At 38.6% G+C, this 23,626-nt stretch overlaps 1 protein-coding gene across 2 annotated transcripts in view; it reads right to left on the reverse strand.

The window, feature by feature from the left end:
- The window catches only part of KATNAL2 (katanin catalytic subunit A1 like 2), a 103,845-nt gene extending 80,531 nt beyond the window's left edge, over positions 1-23,314 (reverse strand). For both annotated transcript variants that reach the window (XM_061169519.1, XM_061169520.1), the window contains exon 1: positions 23,243-23,314. In XM_061169519.1, the coding sequence (XP_061025502.1) occupies positions 23,243-23,293 (51 nt within the window). In that variant the 5' untranslated portion in view covers positions 23,294-23,314. The remainder of the gene's footprint in view (positions 1-23,242) is intronic.
- Between the last annotated feature and the right edge of the window lie 312 nt (positions 23,315-23,626).

Here is a 23,626-nt window from a genome sequence, read left to right on the forward strand (position 1 = left end):
GGACTTCCAAAGGAGACCGGAATGTTTTGCTTTGTGGAAACTTTTGGACTCTGACTCCTGTAGTTTTCAAGTGCTGCACCTGTGTGCTGCCATAGCCACTGCCTCCTGCCTGGAGAACACTTCAGAATTCTGAAGATGAGACACCTCAGTCCCACTGACGATTTTAAGACCCATTATACTTTTGTTGTTAACTAGCCTCCTTGTAAACAATATGACACAGTCTGAACAAATATTATCCCCAGATTGTGTTTATATAAATAAACAAAAGTACTTAACATGAGATTTTTTTTTTTTTTACTCTCAGAGTAGATGAGGTCTTCTTGGACACAAACCCAGAAGCCATTAATTAAAAAGACTGATATATCTGACCACGTAAAAATTTAGAAATATATAAAAAAACAAGGTCGAAAGATAAACAAACTGGGAAAGATATTTATAACTCAGTTAACATTCAGAAGGCCAATTTCCTTTATATATAATAAGGGCCCACAAACTAATGAGAAAAAAAAGACCAATGATTTACTATAAAAATGGGCAAACATAGGAAAAGATGGTTTACACAAAAGGAAACACAAATGACTCTTAAATATATGACAAGATGCTCAATCTTACTAAAATGCAAATAAACATAATATGAGGGGGGTGGTGGTGGTGGGATGAATTGGGAGATTGGGATTGACATATATACACTAATATGTATAAAATAGATAACTAACAAGAACCTTCTGTATGAAAAAATTAAATTCAATTAAATTTAAAAAAAAAAGAAAAAAAACATAATATGATACAAATTTTCACCTATCAGTTAAGTAGAATTCAAAAGATTAATAGCCTGCTGTGTTGGAGCAGATGATCATACATTACTAGTAGATGATAAATTGATACAACTTCTATTGAAGTTAATAGGCAAATGTTAAATATATATTCTTTGGTACTACAATATCACTTTTAGGATGAGAAACTGAATATATAAGTGACTAATGGCCAGAACCACATAAGCTCAGGAAGCCAAACCACAACCTCTGCAGCAACCATCCCAGAAAACCAAATCACAGACTCTCCAGCAATCAGTCCAGGAAACTAAATCACAACCTCCTTAGCAATTGGCCCAGAATGGTGAGGATTTGGTCAACAACTGCCAGCCTCCCTATTTTTGCCCTCAGTCTCCAAGTCAGGACCAACCAGAGAAAGCCAAATATGATCTCCAAATCAATCACATAAGATGCCCTGCTTCTAGTTAGCCCAACTCCGGATTTCCCAAGTCAGCAACCTCCAATCAGAAAATACTAAAGCCTTCCCTTTTTTTTTTCACTATAAAGCTTTCCCACTCCCCTGCCTGCCAAATGCAAGTGATGGTAGCTGACTCCCTTGCTATAGCAAGCTCTCAATAAATAGCCTCTGTTTGTTCAGTTTGGGTGGTTTTTATTTATTTCCACAAGAACTGTATTCTACAGATGCACATATATCAAACATACACATATACAAACTCTGATATAGCAATTTCAATTATAGGATTTTATTCTCCAGACACAATTGCATGTGTTTGTGTGTGTGTGTGTGTGTACTCAATTAATACAAAGACATGACCATGGCATTTGAATCGAATTTTTCTCCAGGACATTTGCCTGCCTCTAAGAGGCTAAGATGCTGAGTAGTGTGTTTGACAACCTCAAGGTGCTACAGGTGCAGAAGTTCTAATCCAAGACCCACCAAGATAGGGGACCCTGGTAAAACCAATGAATACTCAGTCCTTATTCAGTCCAAGGAATAAGGACAAAGGATAAGTTAGGCTGCCTAAGCTCTGTATGGCCCAGAAAAATCTCAGTCCCTGAATTTGGACTGAGATATTCCTAGATTACTAGCTCCTCTCCCCAGACACAAGACAAACAAGCCTAAATTACCTCTACAGGAAGATATCATCATCCTTCATCTCAAATTATTTCTAAAACCAAACCATCAACTACACTGCCATATACAGTCTAAGAAAAGAACAACATAAATGAAAAACATTAGGAATAACAGACAATTGAAACAGATTCACATGGGCCTCAAGATACTGGAACTCTCAGACACAGACTTGAGAAAAACTATTTCAACCAATATCATTTACAATAGTATATAAAAATCAAATAGGAACAAATCTAACAAAAGATGTTTCAGATTTCTTTTGTGGGCTGAATTGTGTCCTCTCCTCCCCAAATTCATACATTGAAGCCCTAACCCTGAATAATTAAGAATGTGACTGTATTTGGAGATAGAGCCTTTAGGGGGTGATTAAGTTAAAATGAGGTCATTAGGGTGGTCCCTAATCCAATCTGACTGGTGTCCTTAGAAGAAGAGGAAATTTGGACACACAAAGTGACACCAGGGATGTTCTCCAATGTAGGAAAGATCATATTGAGGCCACAGCAAGAAGGTGGCCATTTGCAAGACAAGGAGAAAGGCCTCAGATAAACCAAACCTGCCAACATCTTGATCTTGAACTTCTAGCCTTCAGAACTGTGAGGAAATAAATTTTTGTTGTTCAAGCCACCCAGTCTGTGACATTTTGTTATGGCAGCCCTAGCAAACTAATACAGCCTCTATGCTGAAAATGACAAAATAGGGATAAGAGGTACTAAAGAAGATACAATGTTTATGAATTGGGAAAATGAATTTTGTTAAGATGTTATTTCTCCTGAAGATTGATCTATAGATTGAATGAAATCTCATGAAAAGCTCAGCAGACTTTTTTGTATAAATTGAAAATCTGATTGTAAAATTTATGTGGAAATTTAGAATAACCAAGAGAGCACTGAAAAAGAGTTAAGTCAGAGGATTTACACTACCAGTTTTCAAGGCTTAATACTAAGCCACAATAATTAACATTGTTTGATATTGGCACAGAGATATATAAATCTATCAATGGAACAGAACAGAGAGTTCAGAAATAGACCCACAAATATATGGTAATGTGATTTTTTACAAAGTTGCCACTGTAATTCAAAAAAATTTTTAAAGGTACTGGAGCAACTGGATAACCAAATAAGAAAAAAATAAAGCTTAACCCCTATCTCACATAAAACACACAAATTAATTGAAGATAACAATCCTAAATTTTTATGTACATAATAACATGGCATCAAAATAAATAAAGCAAAAATTGACAAAATCAGAACGAGAAATAGGCAAAAAAATACAATCACAGTGAGAGATATTTATATGCCTTCCTCAATAATTAATAGAACAAGAAGAAAAAAATCTGTAAGAAATAAAAGATTTGAACAACACAATTAAGAAACTTAACCATACACTGAGCCATAAAACAATTCTTGACAAATGTTAGAGGACTGAAATCATGTAGATTGTTATGTAGAATATTGTTATGTAAACACAATGCAGTTAATCTAGAAAACAATGTCCAAAAGGTATCAATAGACTTCCCATATGCAAATAATACACTTCTAAATACTTACGGGTCAGAAAAAAATCATAATAGATGTTAGAAAATATTTGAAATTGAATGAAAAGGAAAAAATTAAAATGCTACATATTAAAACATGTGGAAGCAGGCAAAGTAGTGATTGGAGGGAAATTTAAATCTTTCAATGCATCTCTTAAAAGAGAAAAAAAGGTAAATATTAATAAGTTAAGCAACTATATTAAGAAATTAGAAAAAAAATAATAAAATAAACCCAAGGAAAGTATAAGAAAGGAAATAATAATTTTAAGAATGTAAACATAGAGAAATGGAAATCAAATGTACAACAGACAGGATCAACAAAAGTTGGTTCTTTGAAAAGACTAACAAAATTGATAAACCTTTGGTAAGACTGGGGAAGAAAAATAAGAGAGAGAACGCACAAATAACCAATGTCAAGAATAAAAAGGGAAGACGGTTACAGATCCTGTACATATTTATTTTTTAAAAAAGGATGTATTATGAACAATTATGCCAATAAATTTGAAAATTTAGATGAGATAAATAAATTCCAAGAAAATACAATATACCAAACTGAAACCAAAAAGAAATTTACAAGTATCAACAGTCCTGTTGAAAAGAACTTGAATCTGTTAAAAACCAACCAACCAACAAACAAAAAACAAAACAAAACACTTTCTGTGGGAAATCCATACCCAGAATTCTTTCAAGGCAAATTCTACCAAACATTCAGTGACAAAAACAATGCTAATCTTCATAATTTCTTCTACTGAATGGAAAAAGAGTGAACATTTCTCAATTTTTATGAGGACAATGTATCCCTCATACCAAAACCTGACAAAGACACTCAGAAGAGGAAAATAATAGGCCAGTCTCACTCATTAACATAGATGGAGAGAGGAGCTTCAAGATGGCGGAAGAGTAAGACGTGGAGATCACCTTCCTCCCCACAAATACATCAGAAATACATCTACATGTGGAACAACTCCTACAGAACACCTACTGAACGCTGGCAGAAGACCTCAGACCTCCCAAAAGGCAAGAAACTCCCCACGTACCTGGGTAGGGCAAAAGAAGAAAGAAAAAACAGAGACAAAAGAATAGGGACGGGACCTCCCACCAGTGGGAGGAAGCTGTGAAGGTCCCGTCCCTATTCTTTTGTCTCTGTTTTTTCTTTTTCTTTTTCTTCCTAGTGTGTGAAAGGTTTCCACATACTAGGAAGCCCCTTTGCGGGCAGAGACTGTGGGTGGTGGAGGGGGGAAGCTTCGGCACCACGGAGGAGAGCGCAGCAACAGGGGTGCGGAGGGCAAAGCGCAGAGATTCCCGCACAGAGGGTCGGTGCCGACCACCACTCACCAGCCCGAGAGGCTTGTCTGCTCACCCGCCGGGGCGAGCGGGGGCTAGGAGCTGAGGCTCGGGCTTCGGTCAGATCCCAGGGAGAGGACTGGGGTTGGCGGCGTGAACACAGCCTGAAGGGGGCTAGTGCGCCACAGTTAGCTGGGAGGGAGTCCGTGAAAAAGTCTGGAGCTGCCGAAGAGGCAAGACACTTTTTCTTGCCTCTTTGTTTCCTGGTGCGCGAGGAGAGGGGATTAAAAGCGCTGCTTAAAGGAGCTCCAGAGACGGGTGTGAGCCACGGCTATCAGCACGGACCCCAGAGACGGGCATGAGACGCTAAGGCTGCTGCTGCAGCCACCAAGAAGCCTGTGTGCAAGCCCAGGTCACTATCCATACCTCCCCTACTGCGAGCCTGTGCAGCCCACCACTGCCAGGGTCCCGTGATTCAGGGACAACTTCCCAGGGAGAACACACGGTGCGCCTCAGGCTGGTGCAACGTCACGCCGGCCTCTGCCGCCACAGGCTCACCCCGCATTCCGTACCCCTCCATCCCCCCAGCCTGAGTGAGCCAGAGCCCCCGAATCAGCTGCTCCTTTAACCCCGTCCTGTCGGAGCAAGGAACAGATGCCCTCAGGCGACCTACACGCAGAGGCGGGTCCAAATCCAAAGCTGAACCCCGGGAGCTGTGCGAACAAAGAAGAGAAAGGGAAATTTCTCCCAGCAGCCTCAGGAGCAGTGGATTAAGTCTCCACAATCAACTTGATGTACCTTGCGTCTGCGGAATACCTGAATAGACAACGAATCATCCCAAATTGAGGAGGTGGACCTTGGGAACAACGATATACAAATTTTTTTCCTTTTTTCTCTTTTTGTGAGTGTGTATGTGTATGCTTCTGTGTGTGATTTTGTCTGTATAGCTATCCTTTTACCATTTGTCCTAGGGTTCTGTCTGTCCATTTTTTTTTTTTTTTTTAGTAGAGTTTTTAGCACTTGTTATCATTGGTGGATTTGTTTTTTGGTTTCATTGCTCTCTTCTTTCTTTTTTTCTTTTTTTTATTACTTTAAAAAAATCTTAATAATTGTTTTTTATTTTTTATTTTAATAACTTTATTTTATTTTACTTCATTTTATTTTATTTTATCTTCTTCTTTCTTTCTTTCTTTCTTTTTTCTCCCTTTTATTCTGAGCCATGTGGATGACAAGCTCTTGGTGCTCCAGCCAGGCGTCAGGGCTGTGCCTCTGAGGTGGGAGAGCCAAGTTCAGGACACTGGTCCACAAGAGACCTCCCAGCTCCACATAATATCAAATGGCAAAAATCTCCCAGAGATCTCCATCTCAACGCCAAGACCCAGCTCCACTCAACGACCAGCAAGCTACAGTGCTGGACACCCTATGCCAAACAACTAGCAAGACAGGAACACAACCCCATCCATTAGCAGAGAGGCTGCCTAAAATCATAATAAAGCCACAGACACCCCAAAAAACACCACCAGACATGGACCTGCCCACCAGAAAGACAAGATCCAGCCTCATTCACCAGAATACAGGCACTAGTCCCCTCCACCAGGAAGCTGACACAACACACTGAACCAACCTTAGCCACTGGGGACAGACACCAAAAACAACAGGAATTACGAACCTGCAGCCTGCGAAAAGGAGACCCCAAACACAGTAAGTTAAGCAAAATGAGAAGACAGAGAAACACACAGCAGATGAAGGAGCAAGGCAAAAACCCACCAGACCTAACAAATGAAGAGGAAATAGGCAGTCTACCTGAAAAACAATTCAGAATAATGATAGTAAAGATAGTCCAAAATCTTGGAAACAGAATGGAGAAAATACAAGAAACGTTTAACAAGGACCTAGAAGAACTAAAGAGCAAACAAACAGTGATGAACAACACAATAAATGAAATTAAAAATTCTCTAGAAGGGATAAATAGAATAACTGAGGCAGAAGAATGGATAAGTGACCTGGAAGATAAAATAGTGGAAATAACTACTAGAGAGCAGAATAAAGAAAAAAGAATGAAAAGAATTGAGGACAGTCTCAGAGACCTCTGGGACAACATTAAACTCACCAATATTCGAATTATAGGTGTCCCAGAAGAAGAAGAGAAAAAGAAAGGGACTGACAAAATATTTGAAGAGATTATAGTTGAAAATTTCCCTAAAATGGGAAAGGAAATAGTTAATCAATCCAGGAAGCACAGAGATTCCCATACAGGATAAATCCAAGGAGAAGCACACCAAGACACATATTAATCAAAATATCAAAAATTAAATACAAAGAAAAACTATTCAAAGCAGCAAGGGAAAAACAACAAATAACACACAAGGGAACCCCATAAGGTTAAGAGCTGATCTTTCAGCAGAAACTCTGCAAGCCAGAAGGGAGTGGCAGGACATATGTAAAGTGATGAAAGGGAAAAACATACAGCCAAGATTACTCTACCCAGTAAGGATCTCATTCAGATTTGACAGAAAAATTAAAACCTTTACAGACAAGCAAAAGCTGAGAGAATTCAGCACCACCAAACCAGCTTTACAACAAATGCTAAAGGAGCTTCTCTAGGCAGGAAACACAAGAGAAGGAAAAGACCTACAATAACAAACCCAAAACATTTAAGAAAATGGTATTAGGAACATACATACCAATAATTACCTTAAATGTAAATGGATTAAATGCTCCAACCAAAAGACATAGACTGGCTGAATGGATACAAAAACAAGACCCATATATATGCTGTCTAAAAGAGACCCACTTCAGACCTAGGAACACATACAGACTAAAAGTGACCAGATGGAAAAAGATATTCCATGCAAATGGAAATCAAAAGAAAGCTGGAGTGGCAATTCCCATATCAGATAAAATAGACTTTAAAATAAAGACTATTACAAGAGACAAAGAAGGACACTACATAATGATCAAGGGATCAATCCAAGAAGTAGATACAACAATTGTAAATATTTATGCACCCAACATAGGAGCACCTCAATACATAAGGCAACTACTAACAGCCATAAAAGGGGAAATCGACAGTAACACAATCATAGTAGAGGACTTTAACACCCCACTTTCACCAATGGACAGATCATCCAAAATGCAAATATATAAGGAAACACAAGCTTTAAATGATACATTAAACAAGATGGACTTAATTGATATTTATAGGACATTCCGTCCAAAAACAACAGAATACACATTCTTCTCAGGTGCTCATGGAACATTCTCCAGGATAGATCATATCTTGGGTCACAAATCAAGGCTTGGTAAATTTAAGAAAATTGAAATCATATCAAGTATCTTTTCCGACTACAACGTTATGAGACTAGATATCAATTAGAGGAAAAAATCTGTAAAAAGTACGAACACATGGAGGCTAAGCAATACACTACTTAATAACCAAGAGATCACTGAAGAAATAAAAGAGGAAAACAAAAAATACCTAGAAACAAATGACAATGAAAACACAACGACCCAAAACCGATGGGATGCAGCAAAAGCAGTTCTAAGAGGGAAGTTTATAGCAATACAATCCTACCTTAAGAAAAAAGAAACATCTCAAATAAACAACCTAACCTTACACCTAAACTAATTAGAGAAAGAAGAACAAAAAAACCCCAAAGTTAGCAGAAAGATCAGATCAGAAATAAATGAAAAAGAAATGAAGAAAATGATAACAAAGATCAACAAAACTAAAAGCTGGTTCTTTGAGAAGATAAACAAAATTGATAAACCATTAGCCAAACTCATCAAGAATAAAAGGGAGAAGACTCAAATCAATAGAATTAGAATGAAAAAGGAAAAGTAACAACTGACACTGTAGAAATACAAAGGATCATGAGAGATTACTACAAGCAACTATATGCCAACAAAATGGACAACCTGGAAGAAATGGACAAATTCTTAGAAACGCACAACCTTCCGAGACTGAACCAGGAAGAAATAGAAAATATAAACAGACCAATCACAAGCACCAAAATTGAAACTGTGATTAAAAATCTTCCAACAAACAAAAGCCCAGGACCAGATGGCTTCACAGGCGAATTCTATCAAACATTTAGAGAAGAGCTAACACCTATCCTTCTCAAACTCTTCCAAAATATAGCAGAGGGAGGAACAATCCCAAACTCATTCTACAAGGCCACCATCACTCTGATACCAAAACCAGACAAAGATGTCACAAAGAAAGAAAACTACAGGCCAATATCACTGATGAACATAGATGCAAAAATCCTCAACAAAATACTAGCAAATAGAATCCAACAGCACATTAAAAGGATCATACACCATGATCAAGTGGGGTTTATCCCAGGAATGCAAGGATTCTTCAATATACGCAAATCAATCAATGTGATACACCATATTAACAAAGTGAAGGAGAAAAACCATATGATCATCTCAATAGATGCAGAAAAAGCTTTTGACAAAATTCAACAGCCATTTATGATAAAAACCCTCCAGAAAGTAGGCATAGAGGGAACTTACCTCAACATAATAAAGGCCATATATGACAAACCCACAGCCAACATCGTTCTCAATGGTGAAAAACTGAAACCATTTCCACTAAGATCAGGAACAAAACAAGGTTGCCCACTCTCACCACTATTATTCAGCATAGTTTTGGAACTTTTAGCCACAGCAATCACAGAAGAAAAAGAAATAAAACGAATCCAAATCAGAAAAGAAGGAGTAAAGCTGTCACTGTTTGCAGGTGACATGATACTACAGATAGAGAATCCGAGAGATGCTACCAGAAAACTACTAGAACTAATCAATGAATTTGGTAAAGTAGCAGGATACAAAATTAATGCACAGAAATCTCCTGCATTCCTATACACTAATGATGAAAAATCTGAAAGTGAAATTAAGAAAACACTCCCATTTACCACTGCAACAAAAAGAGTAAAATACCTAGGCATAAACCTACCTAAGGAGACAAAAGACCTGTATGCAGAAAATTATAAGACACTGATGAAAGAAATTAAAGATGATACAACTAGATGGAGAGATATACCATGTTCTTGGATTGGAAGAATCAACATTGTGAAAATGACTATAATACCCAAAGCAATCTACAGATTCAATGCAATCCCTATCAAACTACCACTAGCATTTTTCACAGAACTAGAACAAAATATTTCACAATTGGTATGGAAACACAAAAGACCCCGAATAGCCAAAGCAATCTTGAGAAAGAAAAATGGAGCTGGAGGAATCAGGCTCCCTGACTTCAGACTATACTACAAAGCTACAGTAATCAAGACAGTATGGCACTGGCACAAAAACAGAAATATAGATCAATGGAACAGGATAGAAAGCCCAGAGATAAACCCATGCACATATGGTCACCTTATCTTTGATAAAGGAGGCAAGCATATACAGTGGAGAAAAGACAGCCTCTTCAATAAGTGGTGCTGGGAAAACTGGACAGCTACATGGAAAAGAATGAAATTAGAGCACTCCCTAACACCATACACAAAAATAAACTCAAAATGGATTAAAGACCTAAATGTAAGGCCAGACACTATCAACCTCTTAGAGGAAAACATAGGCAGAACACTGTATGACATAAATCACAGCAAGATCCTTTTTGACCCACCTCCTACAGAAATGGAAATAAAAACAAAAATAAACAAATGGGACCTAATGAAACTTAAAACCTTTTGCACAGCAAAGGAAACCATAAACAAGACCAAAAGACAACCCTCAGAATGGGAGAAAATATTTGCAAATGAAGCAACTGACAAAGGATTAATCTCCAAGATTTACAAGCAGCTCATGCAGCTCAATAACAAAAAAACAAACAACCCAATCCAAAAATGGGCAGAAAAGCTAAATAGACATTTCTCCAAAGAAGATATACAGATTGCCAACAAACACATGAAAGAATGCTCAACATCATTAATCATTAGAGAAATGCAAATCAAAACTACAATGAGATATCATCTCACACCAGTCAGAATGGCCATCATCAAAAAATTTACAAACAATAAATGCTGGAGAGGGTGTGGAGAAAAGGGAACCCTCTTGCACTGTTGGTGGGAATGTAAACTGATACAGCCACTATGGAGAACAGTATGGAGGTTCCTTTAAAAACTAAAAATAGAACTACCATACGACCCAGCAATCCCACTACTGGGCATATACCCTGAGAAAACCATAATTCAAAAAGAGTCATGTACCAAAATGTTCATTGCAGCTCTATTTACAATAGCCAGGACATGGAAGCAACCTAAATGTCCATCATCGGATGAATGGATAAAGAAGATGTGGCACATATATACAATGGAATATTACTCAGCCATAAAAAGAAACGAATTGAGTTATTTGTAGTGAGGTGGATGGACCTAGAGTCTGTCCTACAGAGTGAAGTAAGTCAGAAAGAGAAAAACAAATACCATATGCTAACACATATATATGGAATCAAAAAAAAAAAAAAAGAAATGGTCATGAAGAACCTAGGGGCAAGACAGGAATAAAGACACAGACCTACTAGAGAATGGACTTGAGGATACAGGGAGGGGGAAGGGTAAGCTGGGACAAAGTGAGAGAGTGGCATGGACATATATACACTACCAAACGTAAAATAGATAGCTAGTGGGAAGCAGCTGCATAGCACAGGGAGATCAGCTCTGTGCTTTGTGACCACCTAGAGGGGTGGGATAGGGAGGGTGGGAGGGAGGGAGATGCAAGAGGGAAGAGATATGGGGACATATGTATATGTATAACTGATTCAATTTGTTATAAAGCAGAAACTAACACACCATTGTAACGCAATTATACTCCAATAAAGATGTTTAAAAAAAAAATAGATGGAAAAATCCTAAGCAAAATATTAGCAAATTGAATCAACATTATATAATATAAAACTTCAGTGTATCCCAGGAATGAGGTAAGGTTGTTTTAATATTAGAGAATCAAGCAGTATAGTTAATGCACCACATTACAAAATAAAGTGAAATCATATGATCACTTCAACAAATGTAGAAAAGTGTTCGATAAAAATCAACCCACTTTCCTTGATTAAAAAAAACCCAAACAACTGTGGGTAAACTAGGAATAGAAGAAAGCTGCATTATCTTGACAAAAAGATATCTACCAATAAAACCTATAGTATACATCATACTAAAGGGTGAAATGTTAAAAGCTTTCCCTTTGAGCTTGGGGAAAAGACAATAATGCCTCTTAACTCCACTTCTGTTCAACATTATATTATATTGGAGGTCCTAATCAGTAAGATTAGGCAAGAAAAATAAATAAATGGCATAAGAATTTTAAAAAAAGATTTAGCTCTGTCTTTTATTCATGGATAATTTGACTGTGTATGTAAAGAAATCAAAATAATTCACAGATAGTTATTAGAATTAATAAATGAATTTAACAATGTCACTAAAATAAGATCAATATACAAAATCAACTGTATTTCTACATATCAGTCATACATATAAAATAAATTTAAAAAACCAAGAAACCATTTACAATGACATAAAAACCATTTAGAATAGTATCAAGAAACTAAAATTATTTCTAACAAAAACAGGCAAAACCTCTATGAAGAAAACTCTAAATTGCTACTGAAAAAAATTAAGGAACCCAGAATAAAAAGAGATACTATACTCTTCGATTGTAGAATTCTTTATAATTCTCATTATTTTTAAATTGTCAATTCTTGGGACTTCCCTAGTGGTCCAGTGGTTAAGAATCCATCTTCCAATGCAGGGGACGTGGGTTCGATCCCTGGTTGGGGAACTAAGTTCCCACATGCTGCAGGGCAACTAAGCCCACACACCACAACTACTAAGCCTGTGCGCCACAACTAGAGAAGCCTGTGCGCTGCAACTACAGAGCCCATGCACTCCGGAGCCCACACGCCACAACGAAGAGTCCGCGTGCCACAACTAAGACCTGACACAGCCAAAAAAATAATTTAAAAAAATAATAAATTAAAATTAAATTGTCAATTCTTCTCAAATTTATCTTCAGATTCAATGCCATCTCAATCAAAATCCGGCAACCTTTGTGGAATTTCACAAGTTGATTCTAAAATATGTAAATACATGTTGTCAATAATAGTGTGGCCAAGGATTGGTTCAAGATGGCGGAGTAGAAGGACGTGCACTCAGTCCCTCTTGCGAAAGCACCAGAATCACAACTAGCTGCTGAACAATCATCGACAGGAAGACACTGGAACTCACCAAGAAAGACACCCCACACCCAAAGACAAAGGAGAAGCCGCAATGAGATGGTAGGAGGGGTGCAATCACAACAAAATCAAATCCCATAACCGCTGGGTGGGTGACTCACAAACTGGAGAACAATTATACCACAGAAGTCCACCCACTGGAGTGATGGTTCTGAGCCCCACGTCAGGCTTCCCAACCTGTGGGTCTGGCAACGGAAGGAGGAATTCCCAGAGAATCAGTCTTTGAAGGCTAGCAGGATTTGATTGCAGGACTTTGACAGGACTAGGGGCAACAGAGACTCCACTCTTGGAGGTCACACACAAAGTAGTGTGTGCATCAGGACCCAGGGGGAAGGAGCAGTGACCTCACAGGAGACTGAACCAGACCTACCTGCTAGTGTTGAAGGGTCTCCTGCAGAGGCGGGGGGTGGTTGTGGCTCACCGTGGGGACAAGGACACTGGCAGCAGAAGTTCTGGGAAGGACTCCTTGGCGTGAGCCCTCCCGGAGTGAGGCCTCCCGGAGTCCACCATTAGCCCCACCAAAGAGCCTCTAGGCTCCAGTGCTGGGTTGCTTCAGGCCAAACAACCAACAGGGAGGGAATTCAGCCCCACCCACCAGCAAACAAGCAGATTAAAGTTTTAATGAGCTCTGCCCACCAGAGCAACACCCAGCTCTACCCACCACCAGTCCCTCCCACCAGGAAGCTTGCACAAGCCTCTTAGATAGCCTCATCCACCAGAGGGCAGACAGCAGAAGCAAGAAGAACTACAGTCCTGCAGCCTGTGGAACAAAAACCACATTCACAGAAAGACAGACAAAATGAAAAGGCAGAGGACTATGTACCAGATGAAGGAACAAGATAAAAGCCCAGAAAAACAACTAAGTGAAGTAGAGATAGGCAACCTTCCAGAAAAAGAATTCCGAATAATGATAGTGAAGATGATCCAGGACCTCGGAAAAAGAATGGAGGCAAAGACAGAAGATGCAAGCAATGTTTAACAAAGACCTAGAAGAATTAAAGAACAAACACCTAGAAGAATTAAAGAACAAACAAACAGAGATGAACAATACAATAACTAAAATGAAAAATACACTAGAAGGAATCAATAGCAGAATAACTGAGGCAGAAGAACGGATAAGTGACCTGAAAGACAGAATGGTGGAATTCACTGCTGTGGAACAGAATAAAGAAAAAAGAATGAAAACAAATGAGAAGACAGCCTAAGAGACCTCTGGGACAACATTAAATGCACCAACATTCACATTATAGGGGTCCCAGATGGAGAAGAGAGAGAGACAGGACTGGAGAAAATATTTGAAGAGATTATAGGCGAATACTTCCCTAACATGGAAAAGGAAACAGCCACCCAAGTCCAGGAAGCACAGAGAGTCTCTGGCAGGATAAACCCAAGGAGAAACGTGCCAAGACACATACTAATCAAATTGACAGAAACTAAAGACAAAGAAAAATTATTAAAAGCAACAAGGGAAAAATGACAAATAACATACAAGGGAGCTCCCATAAGGTTAAGAGCTGATTTCTCAGCAGAAACTCTACAAGCCAGAAGGGAGTGGCACGATATATTTAAAGTGATGAAAGGGAAGAACCTACAACCAAGATTACTCTACCTGGCAAGGATCTCATTCAGATTCGACGGAGAAATCAAAAGCTTTACAGACAAGCAAAAGCTAATAGAATTCAGCACCACCGAACCAGCTCTACAACAAATGCTAAAGGAACTTCTCTAAGTGGGAAACACAAAAGAAGAAAAGGACCCACAAAAACAAACCCAAAACAATTAAGAAAATGGTAATAGGAACATACATATTGATAATTACCTTAAACGTGATTGGATTAAATGCTCCAACCAAAAGACACAGGCTCACTGAATGGATACAGAAACAAGACCCATATATACGCTGTCTACAAGAGACCCATTTCAGACCTAGGGACACATACAGACTGGAAGTGAGGGGATGGAAAAAGATACTCCATGCAAATGGAAATCAAATAAAGCTGGAGTAGCAATACTCATATCAGATAAAATAGACTTTAAAATAAAGAATGTTTCAAGAGACAAGGAAGGACACTACATAATGATCAAGGGACCAATCCAAGAAGAAGATATAACAATTATAAATATATATGCACCCAACATAGGAGCACCTCAACACATAAGGCAAATGCTAACAGCTATAAAAAAGGAAATCGACAGTAACACATTAATAGTGGGGGACTTTAACACCTCACATACACCAATGGACAGATCATCCAGACAGAAAATTAATAAGGAAACACAAGCTTTAAATGACACAACAGACCAGATAGATTTAATTGATATTTATAGGACATTCCATCTGAAAACAGCAGATTACACTTTCTTCTCAAGTGCATACGGACATTCTCCAGGATAGATCACATCTTGGGTCACAAATCAAGCCTCAGTAAATTTGAGAAAATTGAAATCATATTAAGCATCTTTTCCGACCACAACGCTATGAGATTAGAAATCAATTATAGGGTTTTTCCCTGTAATTGATTTCTAATCTCATAGCGTTGTGGTCGGAAAAATGTAAAAAACACAAACACATGGAGGCTAAACAATAAGTAAATAAATAACCAAGAGATCACTGAAGAAATCAACGAGGAAATCAAAAAATACCTAGAGACAAATGACAACGAAAACATTACGATCCATAACCTATGGGATGCAGCAAAAGCAGTTCTAAGAGGGAAGTTTATAGCAATACAATCCTACCTCAAGAAACAAGAAAAATCTCAAATAAACAATCTAATCTTACACCTAAAGGAACTACAAGAACAAATAATAGTGTGACCATTTGACAAAAAAAGAACAAGTAGAAGTCTTTGCTCTAATGGATATCAAGAATGGACACAACTATATTTATTAAGACAGTGTGATATTAGCACAAGAAATAGACAAAAAGGCCCATGGAACAGACTTGAGGACCCAGAAACAATTCTGCATATTTTTCAAGTCTGTAAGTTCCATTTTATTCTTCTTATATCTTCTGTTTTTCTCCTTTTTATAATCATGTTTTCCTTAAATGTTTAAACATATTTATAATAGCTATTTTTAGAGACCCTGTCTGCTAATTCTGTCTTTTGTTGTATTACTGGATCTTCTGTTGACTGATTTTTGTCCTGGTTTTGGCACATTTTCCTGGTTTTTATGACCGCTAGTAGTTATTTCCTTGGATGCCAGTCTTGTGAATACCTAGATTATATTGCCTTCTTTTAAGTATTTTGAGGGTTTTGAGGGGGCAGATAGTTTAGTTATTTGCAGGTAAGTCTGATTCTATCAAGCTTTGTTAGGAAGGAGGTTATCCAAAGTCACTTTTATTCTAAGCCTAGTTTAGGTTACTCTTAATGCATTGCCTTCCTGGAATCTCTACTAAATGCTCTGCTGTTCCACAAGAAGTCTCCACTCAGGTTGGCTGGACTTCAAATGTCTCTCAATGTTATGTGAGCACCAATAGTTGTTCAGCTTATAGTTCCCTGATAATTGGTTTTTCCCCAGCTTCATACATTTCCACTCTGTGTATGCACAGCTTAGTATTCAGCCAAAAACTCAGATGTATGGAGCAATTTGTTTGCCTAGCTCTCTCCTCTCTGGTCCTCTTCCCTCCCAATTCTAACCAGGTAAGTCTTCCCAAACTCAACTCCCGGTCTCATCTCTGCAAAACTGCTGTGCTCTGCTTAGATACTCCCTTGTGTGCTAGAACCCAGTTACTGCTTCCAGGCAGAAGATCTTGTCTCATGATCACATTGCCCAACGTCTGAAAACAGATTATTCATATATTTAGTCCAGTTTCCTAGTTACATATAGCAGGAAGGCTAGTCTGGTACCATTTACTCTACCACATTTGAGAGCAGAAAGCTTTATCATTTTTTTTAATGTTTACAAGATTGACCTGGGTGGAGAGATATATATTTTTTATACTTAAAAATAAAACCTAATAAAATTAACGTTATTTTTACAAAAGAAAGAAAGGATGTTTTTAACCCAAAACATCAAATATACAAAGTCATATCTGTATATTCTCATATTCTCAGTTAGTGGTTAAAAAGAAAAATAGAAAAAAGAACAAATCTCCAAGAGTAGCAATGTGACACTAGCAAAATGTTCCAGGTTGTCTGATCAGCCTCCCTTTCTTGGTCCAGGTACAGGAAGAATGGGGTTCAACAGCAGCCACAGCACTTTTAAAGATGCCCACAAGGCTACGGCAGTGCTCGGTAGTGAAGTGGTTAACCTTCCTTATGTAAGAGCAGAACTGAGAACTTAAAACATGAGTTACTTAAAATTCAGCTTAGCTTTATGGTGAGGTAGAGTTTGTTTAATTAGTATTTAGAACTGCACATTGTTTATAGCTATTGGTATTTCATTAGATGCTTAAATGTTTGAACATTTAAAGCTTAATAAGCCTTAGTTCTCTGGAGAAAAACATTGATGTAATTAAATTTTCAATTACTCTAGTTTTTTTTTTTAGGGGCCCAAGCAATTAATAAAAGCTAAGGCATTTAACAACGCTCATTTAAAAACCTAATCTGACACCTCATTAATTAGCTAACACTTATACCAGATATTTTTAATATAAAAATTTCACACAAGCAAAGTCACAACTTTTGAAAAGTACATGTAATGACACATGAGAATAAATAAAAGTAACTATTTTTCAGATTATTTTGTGTGTACACATGAATGTGTGGATCAATTATGGCTTTCTAAAAACCATTCTTCTGCACTGAGACCAATTACTGTTTGTTTGGTTTTAATTGTATGGTCAAACTAAAAACACTGAAGCAATTGCTCTTCAGAGCTTCCTTGCCCCCAGAATCTTACCTTCAAGTTGAAAAAAAGAAAATGGCGGAGGTTTACAAATTGCATATAGTCTTATTTTAATTAAACACTAAATTTAAAATGGAATAGGAGAAAATTCTCCACTCACAGATTTTGCTACCCACAGATCACTACAGCATCAGTACCACAAGGGAGTTCGTGATTCACGCCCCATCCAGAACTACTGGATCACAATCTGAATTTTCAAAGCACCCCAGGTGTTTAGTGTGCACATTAAAGACTCAGAAGCCCTGCAGAAGCATGATCAGTTTACCAGTCAGGAAAGAAACTTGCCAGAGTCCTTGCCCTCAAGGAGTTTATAGTCTACTGGGGTCAGGGGAGGCAATCAACAAGGAAAAATTCAATTATAATTTCCTGGGATAAAGGTGGCATGGTGAAGTCTACTCATTGCATCAAGGAGGGGCACTTTGTCAAGTTTGGGAAGCAGGCTGACCAGGAAAGGCAAGTTCAGATCCTAAAGAACAAAAATGTAAGGGGCAGAGAAACATAAGCACATTAAGGAGGCCAAGAAGGAAAACAGAACTCTAGGAGACTGTAGCATCATGAAGACCAAGAGAAGAGGCATTTCCTACGGATAATCAACCGTGTCAATGCACAAAACATCATGGGTATCTCAAAACACCATGTTTTATACATAGTAGTCACTAAGTAAGTGTTCATTGTATAAGTTGATGAATAAATGCATATTTACCTCAGTGTTAAGTAAAAACCGGGGTATGAATTCAAAAGTATCTAACTCCCATTCTTATGCTCAGCCACCAACCCCTATCATATGCAAAGAAATAACCATATTTAAAAGTAACTTTTAATATATAAACATGTATGACAAATGCCTAACTTGAAACCAACAATAACAAAATAAAGTTATCTTTTAGGTATGAATCATATATTAATCCTTTTTGTTTTTTTTTACATTCACCTCTCTGAAACCACCCCCTGCAAAAGCAACTAGTACGAGTCTTTGTACCCAGTAGGCATTCAATAAATATCTGTAAAACAAAAACTGTTCTAGAGATTGTTTATCTCTGCTCTCTCCCAAAATCACATTAAAGTGATGGTAAAGGAATTTTTTTTAAAGGAAGGAGTAATTAAGTATAATTTATACACTGAACAGTGAGGAGAAGCCCCCCCCCCACTCAATTGTCTTTCCCTGTTCAACTCCAACAGTGGTGGCAAGCATGCTTGTTTTGCCCTCATTCCCTGTAGAAGGGTGAGAAGGACTTCTCCTTGGAGAAATTGAAGGGCTCAGAGCAAAGACCTACAGACACTGACTGGCATTTGGGGATGTCCCAGTGAAAAGGCCCCTGGCTTCGTGATCATTCTGCAGAGAAACCCATCTTTATTTGAGGAGCCTCTTCTAAAACACACAGATTCTAATTAGCTTTTAGGTGTCTCACCTCAGGCAAGGTTCACTAGACTTCTGAGGAAAACCTCCTACATGAAAGACAGAGCACCAGGGAAAAACGCAAAGAAAAACCTGAGGGGAAACAGACATAATGCTAGGAGCAAAAGACAAAGAGGGAGGGAGGGAGAGAGAGAGAGAGAGAGAGAGAGAGGAAACCTCAGGGAGATAAAAGGAGCCATGGCATCTTGTAAGAACAAGATGCCGTGAAAAAGGAACATTGAGACAATAAGAAAGTACCTGGAAATAAAAATATGATAGCAGAAATTTAAAACTCAACAAAATGGGATAAAAAGTTGAAGAGGTCTCTTGATAAGAAAAGCAAGAAAAGTAAGCGATGTAAAATAGAAAACAGCATGATTAGAGGTTCCATTTGGAAGTCAAATATCCAATGAATAGGACTTCCAGGGAAAAGAAAAACATTAAAAATACAAAAGGAAGGAAGGAAGGAGGGAGGGAGGGAGAGAAAGAAAGAAAAAGAAAGGAAGGAAGGAAGAGCAAGAGAGGAAAAAAAAAAGAAAGGGAAAAAATTATCTAAAGAAATAATGCAAGAATATTTTCCAGAATTGAGGGCATGAATTCCCTGATCTAAATGGCCCATAACTGCATACCAGCGCTGTGAATGAAAAAGGATTCTCAACAAGCGATATCTTCATGAAAATTCAGAAACCAGGGACGGTAAGGAGAAGATTCTAAAAGCTTTCAGAGAAAGAACAGCACCAGACTTGTTGCAGTCACATTGGAAGCTAAAAGATAATGGAGAAATGCCTTCTCAAATGAGATGAAATCAATTCCAGCCTAGAATATTAATCTCAGCCAAACCATCAACAAGGTGAGAGAAGAACAGTTTCATACATAGTACCTTACTTCAAAAACTTTGCCTCCCATGTACCTTTTCTCAGGCAGTCATTGGTCAGTATGTTTCACTAAAACAGGGATATAGGACAAGAAGGAAGAAGACATGGGGTCCAAGAAACAGGGTTTCTGACACAGGGAAGAGGGGAAGGGATTTCCCAGGAAGAATGCTGCATAGCAAGCCCAGAGAGCAACCAGTCTACAAAGCAGGAGATGCAAGAGGTCCAGAAAGGATGTCACTAAGAAAAAAAAAGAAACTGCAAGATTTCCTGGTGAGCTTCACCATATGGAGAGGAGTTTTACAATTCCATCAGAAAATTTAGGAAGAAAGTAGTTATCAAATATACAGAAAATTAAGCCAAAGGGTAAGGCATACTTAAGCTATGATTGAGTCCTGCCCAAAGTTAAATAAAAAATAAAATATAACCACAGTGTACCATATCAGCTGTGAATAACATTTTCGTGGTCAGATTAATATACGTAACTGTACTGAATATGTATTTAACCAAAAATTGTGATAAAATGATCTTGGGAAAATGGAGGAAGGGAAGTATGGGCTAGTGATAGAGGATGGGGAAGGAGTGAGGTAGGTTAAAAAAAGCCAAATGCTCATTTTCCATCAAAGTAAATAGAATTTACATCTGAGAATGAAAAATCAGAATTCAGAAGTTCTAACTTGTCATTTTGAAGAAGCTGCTAAGAAGGGCAAAAGCAGTTGCTTCTGGGGAGCAATATTTGAAGGCAGTGTGAAGGGAAGCAGGAAACTTTTTTTTCTTAAGTTTTGTAGAACTATTAAATGTTTTTAAGCTGAGTGCTGGCATTACTTTGTTTAAAACAGAAATCCAATACATATATATATGTAATATATATATTACATATATATATTTAAAATTTGAAACTACAATAAAAATTAACCAAATAAAAAGGAAGTATTCTTGAAATCCTAATACAGTAGACAACATAGATGATCAAAATTCCTTGTGGACATGCAATCCTCTTTATATCCAACTCACTGATCACCTCCCCCACCTCAACCTTATTCCCTCCACAGACACAGTTCCTTGCACTCAGACCCCAAGAGTTCAAGACATCAATGAGCATACCTAAATATGGCTCTTAGTCCCATCTAGGGAATAGAACAAAAAAATAAGACTGGGTCTCTGTTTCCAAGTCACATGAATTCTGTTTGAGAGGCTATGTCACATGCAGGAAATAGGTAATCACATAAATTAATCACAATTAAATGGTAACCTGTGTGGTACAAACTATATGGAGTTCAGAAACATGTCAGATCTGAGAGAATGTGCCTGGAGCAGTGCGAGGCAATATGGAAAGTGGTGAGAAAGAGGCTGGATGTAGAAGTTGGGCCACATCACTGCCTGCTCTATAGATCATGTCAAGGTTGGGGGTTTTATCCCAAGTGTAATTGAAAGCCATTAAAAGGATCCCAGCCAGGGAGTGACACAATTTTAAGATCACTCTGACCGTTAGATGAAGAATGGACTAGAAGGAGGCAAAACCAACAGGGGGAATAGTTAAGAGGCTATCGAAATGGTTCAAGTGAGAGATGATAGTGGCTTGGACCCGGATAAAGGCTATTATTAAAGACCCATTATAGAAATAGAATCAGTAAGATTTGCTGATGCCTTCCTTATGTAGAGGACGGGGTGGGGGGGGGCGCGGGGGGAGGAATTAGCAGGAAGAAGGAGCTTAGGATGATTCCCAGAATTCTGATTGGAGCAATTGGGTGGATGGTGGTTTCACATTCCCAGAGGGAGGAAGACTGGGAAAGATAACAGGTTTTAGAAAAGAAGGTTAAATGTTAGGAGTTGAACAAGTTAACATGCAGATTCTTGAGATTCCCCACTGGATTTGTCAAACAATCAATTGATTCATTGTCCTCTCCGTGTTCCATATTCTAGGATATCACATGGGTTTGGGGCTCAGCAAAGAAGTCCAGTCTAGAGTCAGTTTGGGGGAGTTGTTGGCATACAGATGGCATTGGAAGTCATGAAAATGTATAAGACCACCTAGGACAGTGGTTTTCAAACCTGGAGTGTGCATTTACAATGCAAGTTTCAAGACCCCCATCCCAGAGAGTTTCTGATTCAGTAATTCTCAGTGAGGTCCAGGAATCTGCTTTATTAAAAGCCAGTCCAAAATGTTCTGATGCAGGTAGTTCAGGCTCAGGTTGGAATGGACAGAGGTGAGGAAGTAGCAACAGCAAGTGTAGCCAATCCTTTCCAGAAGTTGGAGAGAAATTGGAGAAGTTGGAGAGAGGTTGCTAGGTAGAGGGGATGTGAGGCCAAAGGGTTACCTTTTTTGTGCGTTATTAGTTTTTTTTAAAGGTGGGAGACACTAAAGTGGTGGTTCATAACCTTGGCTACACATTGTAATCACCTATTGAGATTTTCTAAAATATCAGTGCACAGGATACACCAAGACCAGTAAATCAGAATCTCTGGAGGTGGAGCTTAGATACCAGTATTTTTTAATTTAATTTTTTTTAAATCATTTTTCCCCCTAAAGCATTGTTTTTATTTCCCCAGTGCCTGGCATATAGTACATCTTCAATTCACGTTTTTTGTTGTGGAAAGTATTGCTGAGCCAGTTAGCGGATAACACAGACAACAGGAAACAGTATGTATTGTAAAATTCATGTGATCTTCCTGTGAAAAGGATTATAATCCAATTAGCTACTTTCAAATGCGGAACAGGAACCTGAGAGAGGAATTAAATTCCTAAGGTCTGTCAGCCTTGGTAGTAGTGAATCAGGACCAGAACCCAGTATTCCAACTCCCAGGTCAGTGTTGTCCTGTCTTCGAACAATCCCATTTTGAACACACCCCAAACCCGCTCACCCATCAAGACTCGGCCTGCCTAATAATACCTCCCCCTCGACACCTCATTTCCTCAGTCACAAACCAACCCTGCCGTCTCTTTCATCAAACCCGTTGTCAAGCCCAAACCCGCCTGCGTCCCAGACCCATCCTTCCCTCACCCCTGCCTCAAGCCCAGTCCCCAGACTTTGCGCTTGCTCCACTCGTGCAGCGGACTCTGTCACCATAGCAACTGGAGACACTCGAATCGGCCCGCAGCAACAAGGGGAGAGGAGCTCCTGGTAGTACAATTCTTTTTTTGTATATGCTTTCCTTACCGCTTCCCGCGCCTGATGTGTGAATTTGAGAGTCTGGTAAGAAAGCTCCATCAGGATACTGTGTTAGGGACCGACAGAAGGGAGAAAAGGAACCAGTTACTCGGCTGACCAGTACATCCACCGATGGCGGCTCAGGGAAACCTGACACTTAACCAGCCCGCCCCCTTCAGGATTGGCCAGAGCCTGGACATGCCAGCCAATCACTGGGCAAAGATGGATTCTTTACTCATGCCAATCAATGTTAAAATAAATCTGTTAATCCGGAGCTTTTGCACGGCACTGACCAATCGAGAGACACAAAGGGGATGATTGGCAGGTCTTGGGTCATTTGCAATTGTTTTGTTTCCCTTAATTCTGTCTCAAAAGTTTATGCACCATAATATT

This window comes from Eubalaena glacialis, chromosome 15, assembly GCF_028564815.1.
Source record: "Eubalaena glacialis isolate mEubGla1 chromosome 15, mEubGla1.1.hap2.+ XY, whole genome shotgun sequence".
In the NCBI taxonomy this organism is placed as follows: Eukaryota; Metazoa; Chordata; class Mammalia; order Artiodactyla; family Balaenidae; genus Eubalaena; species Eubalaena glacialis.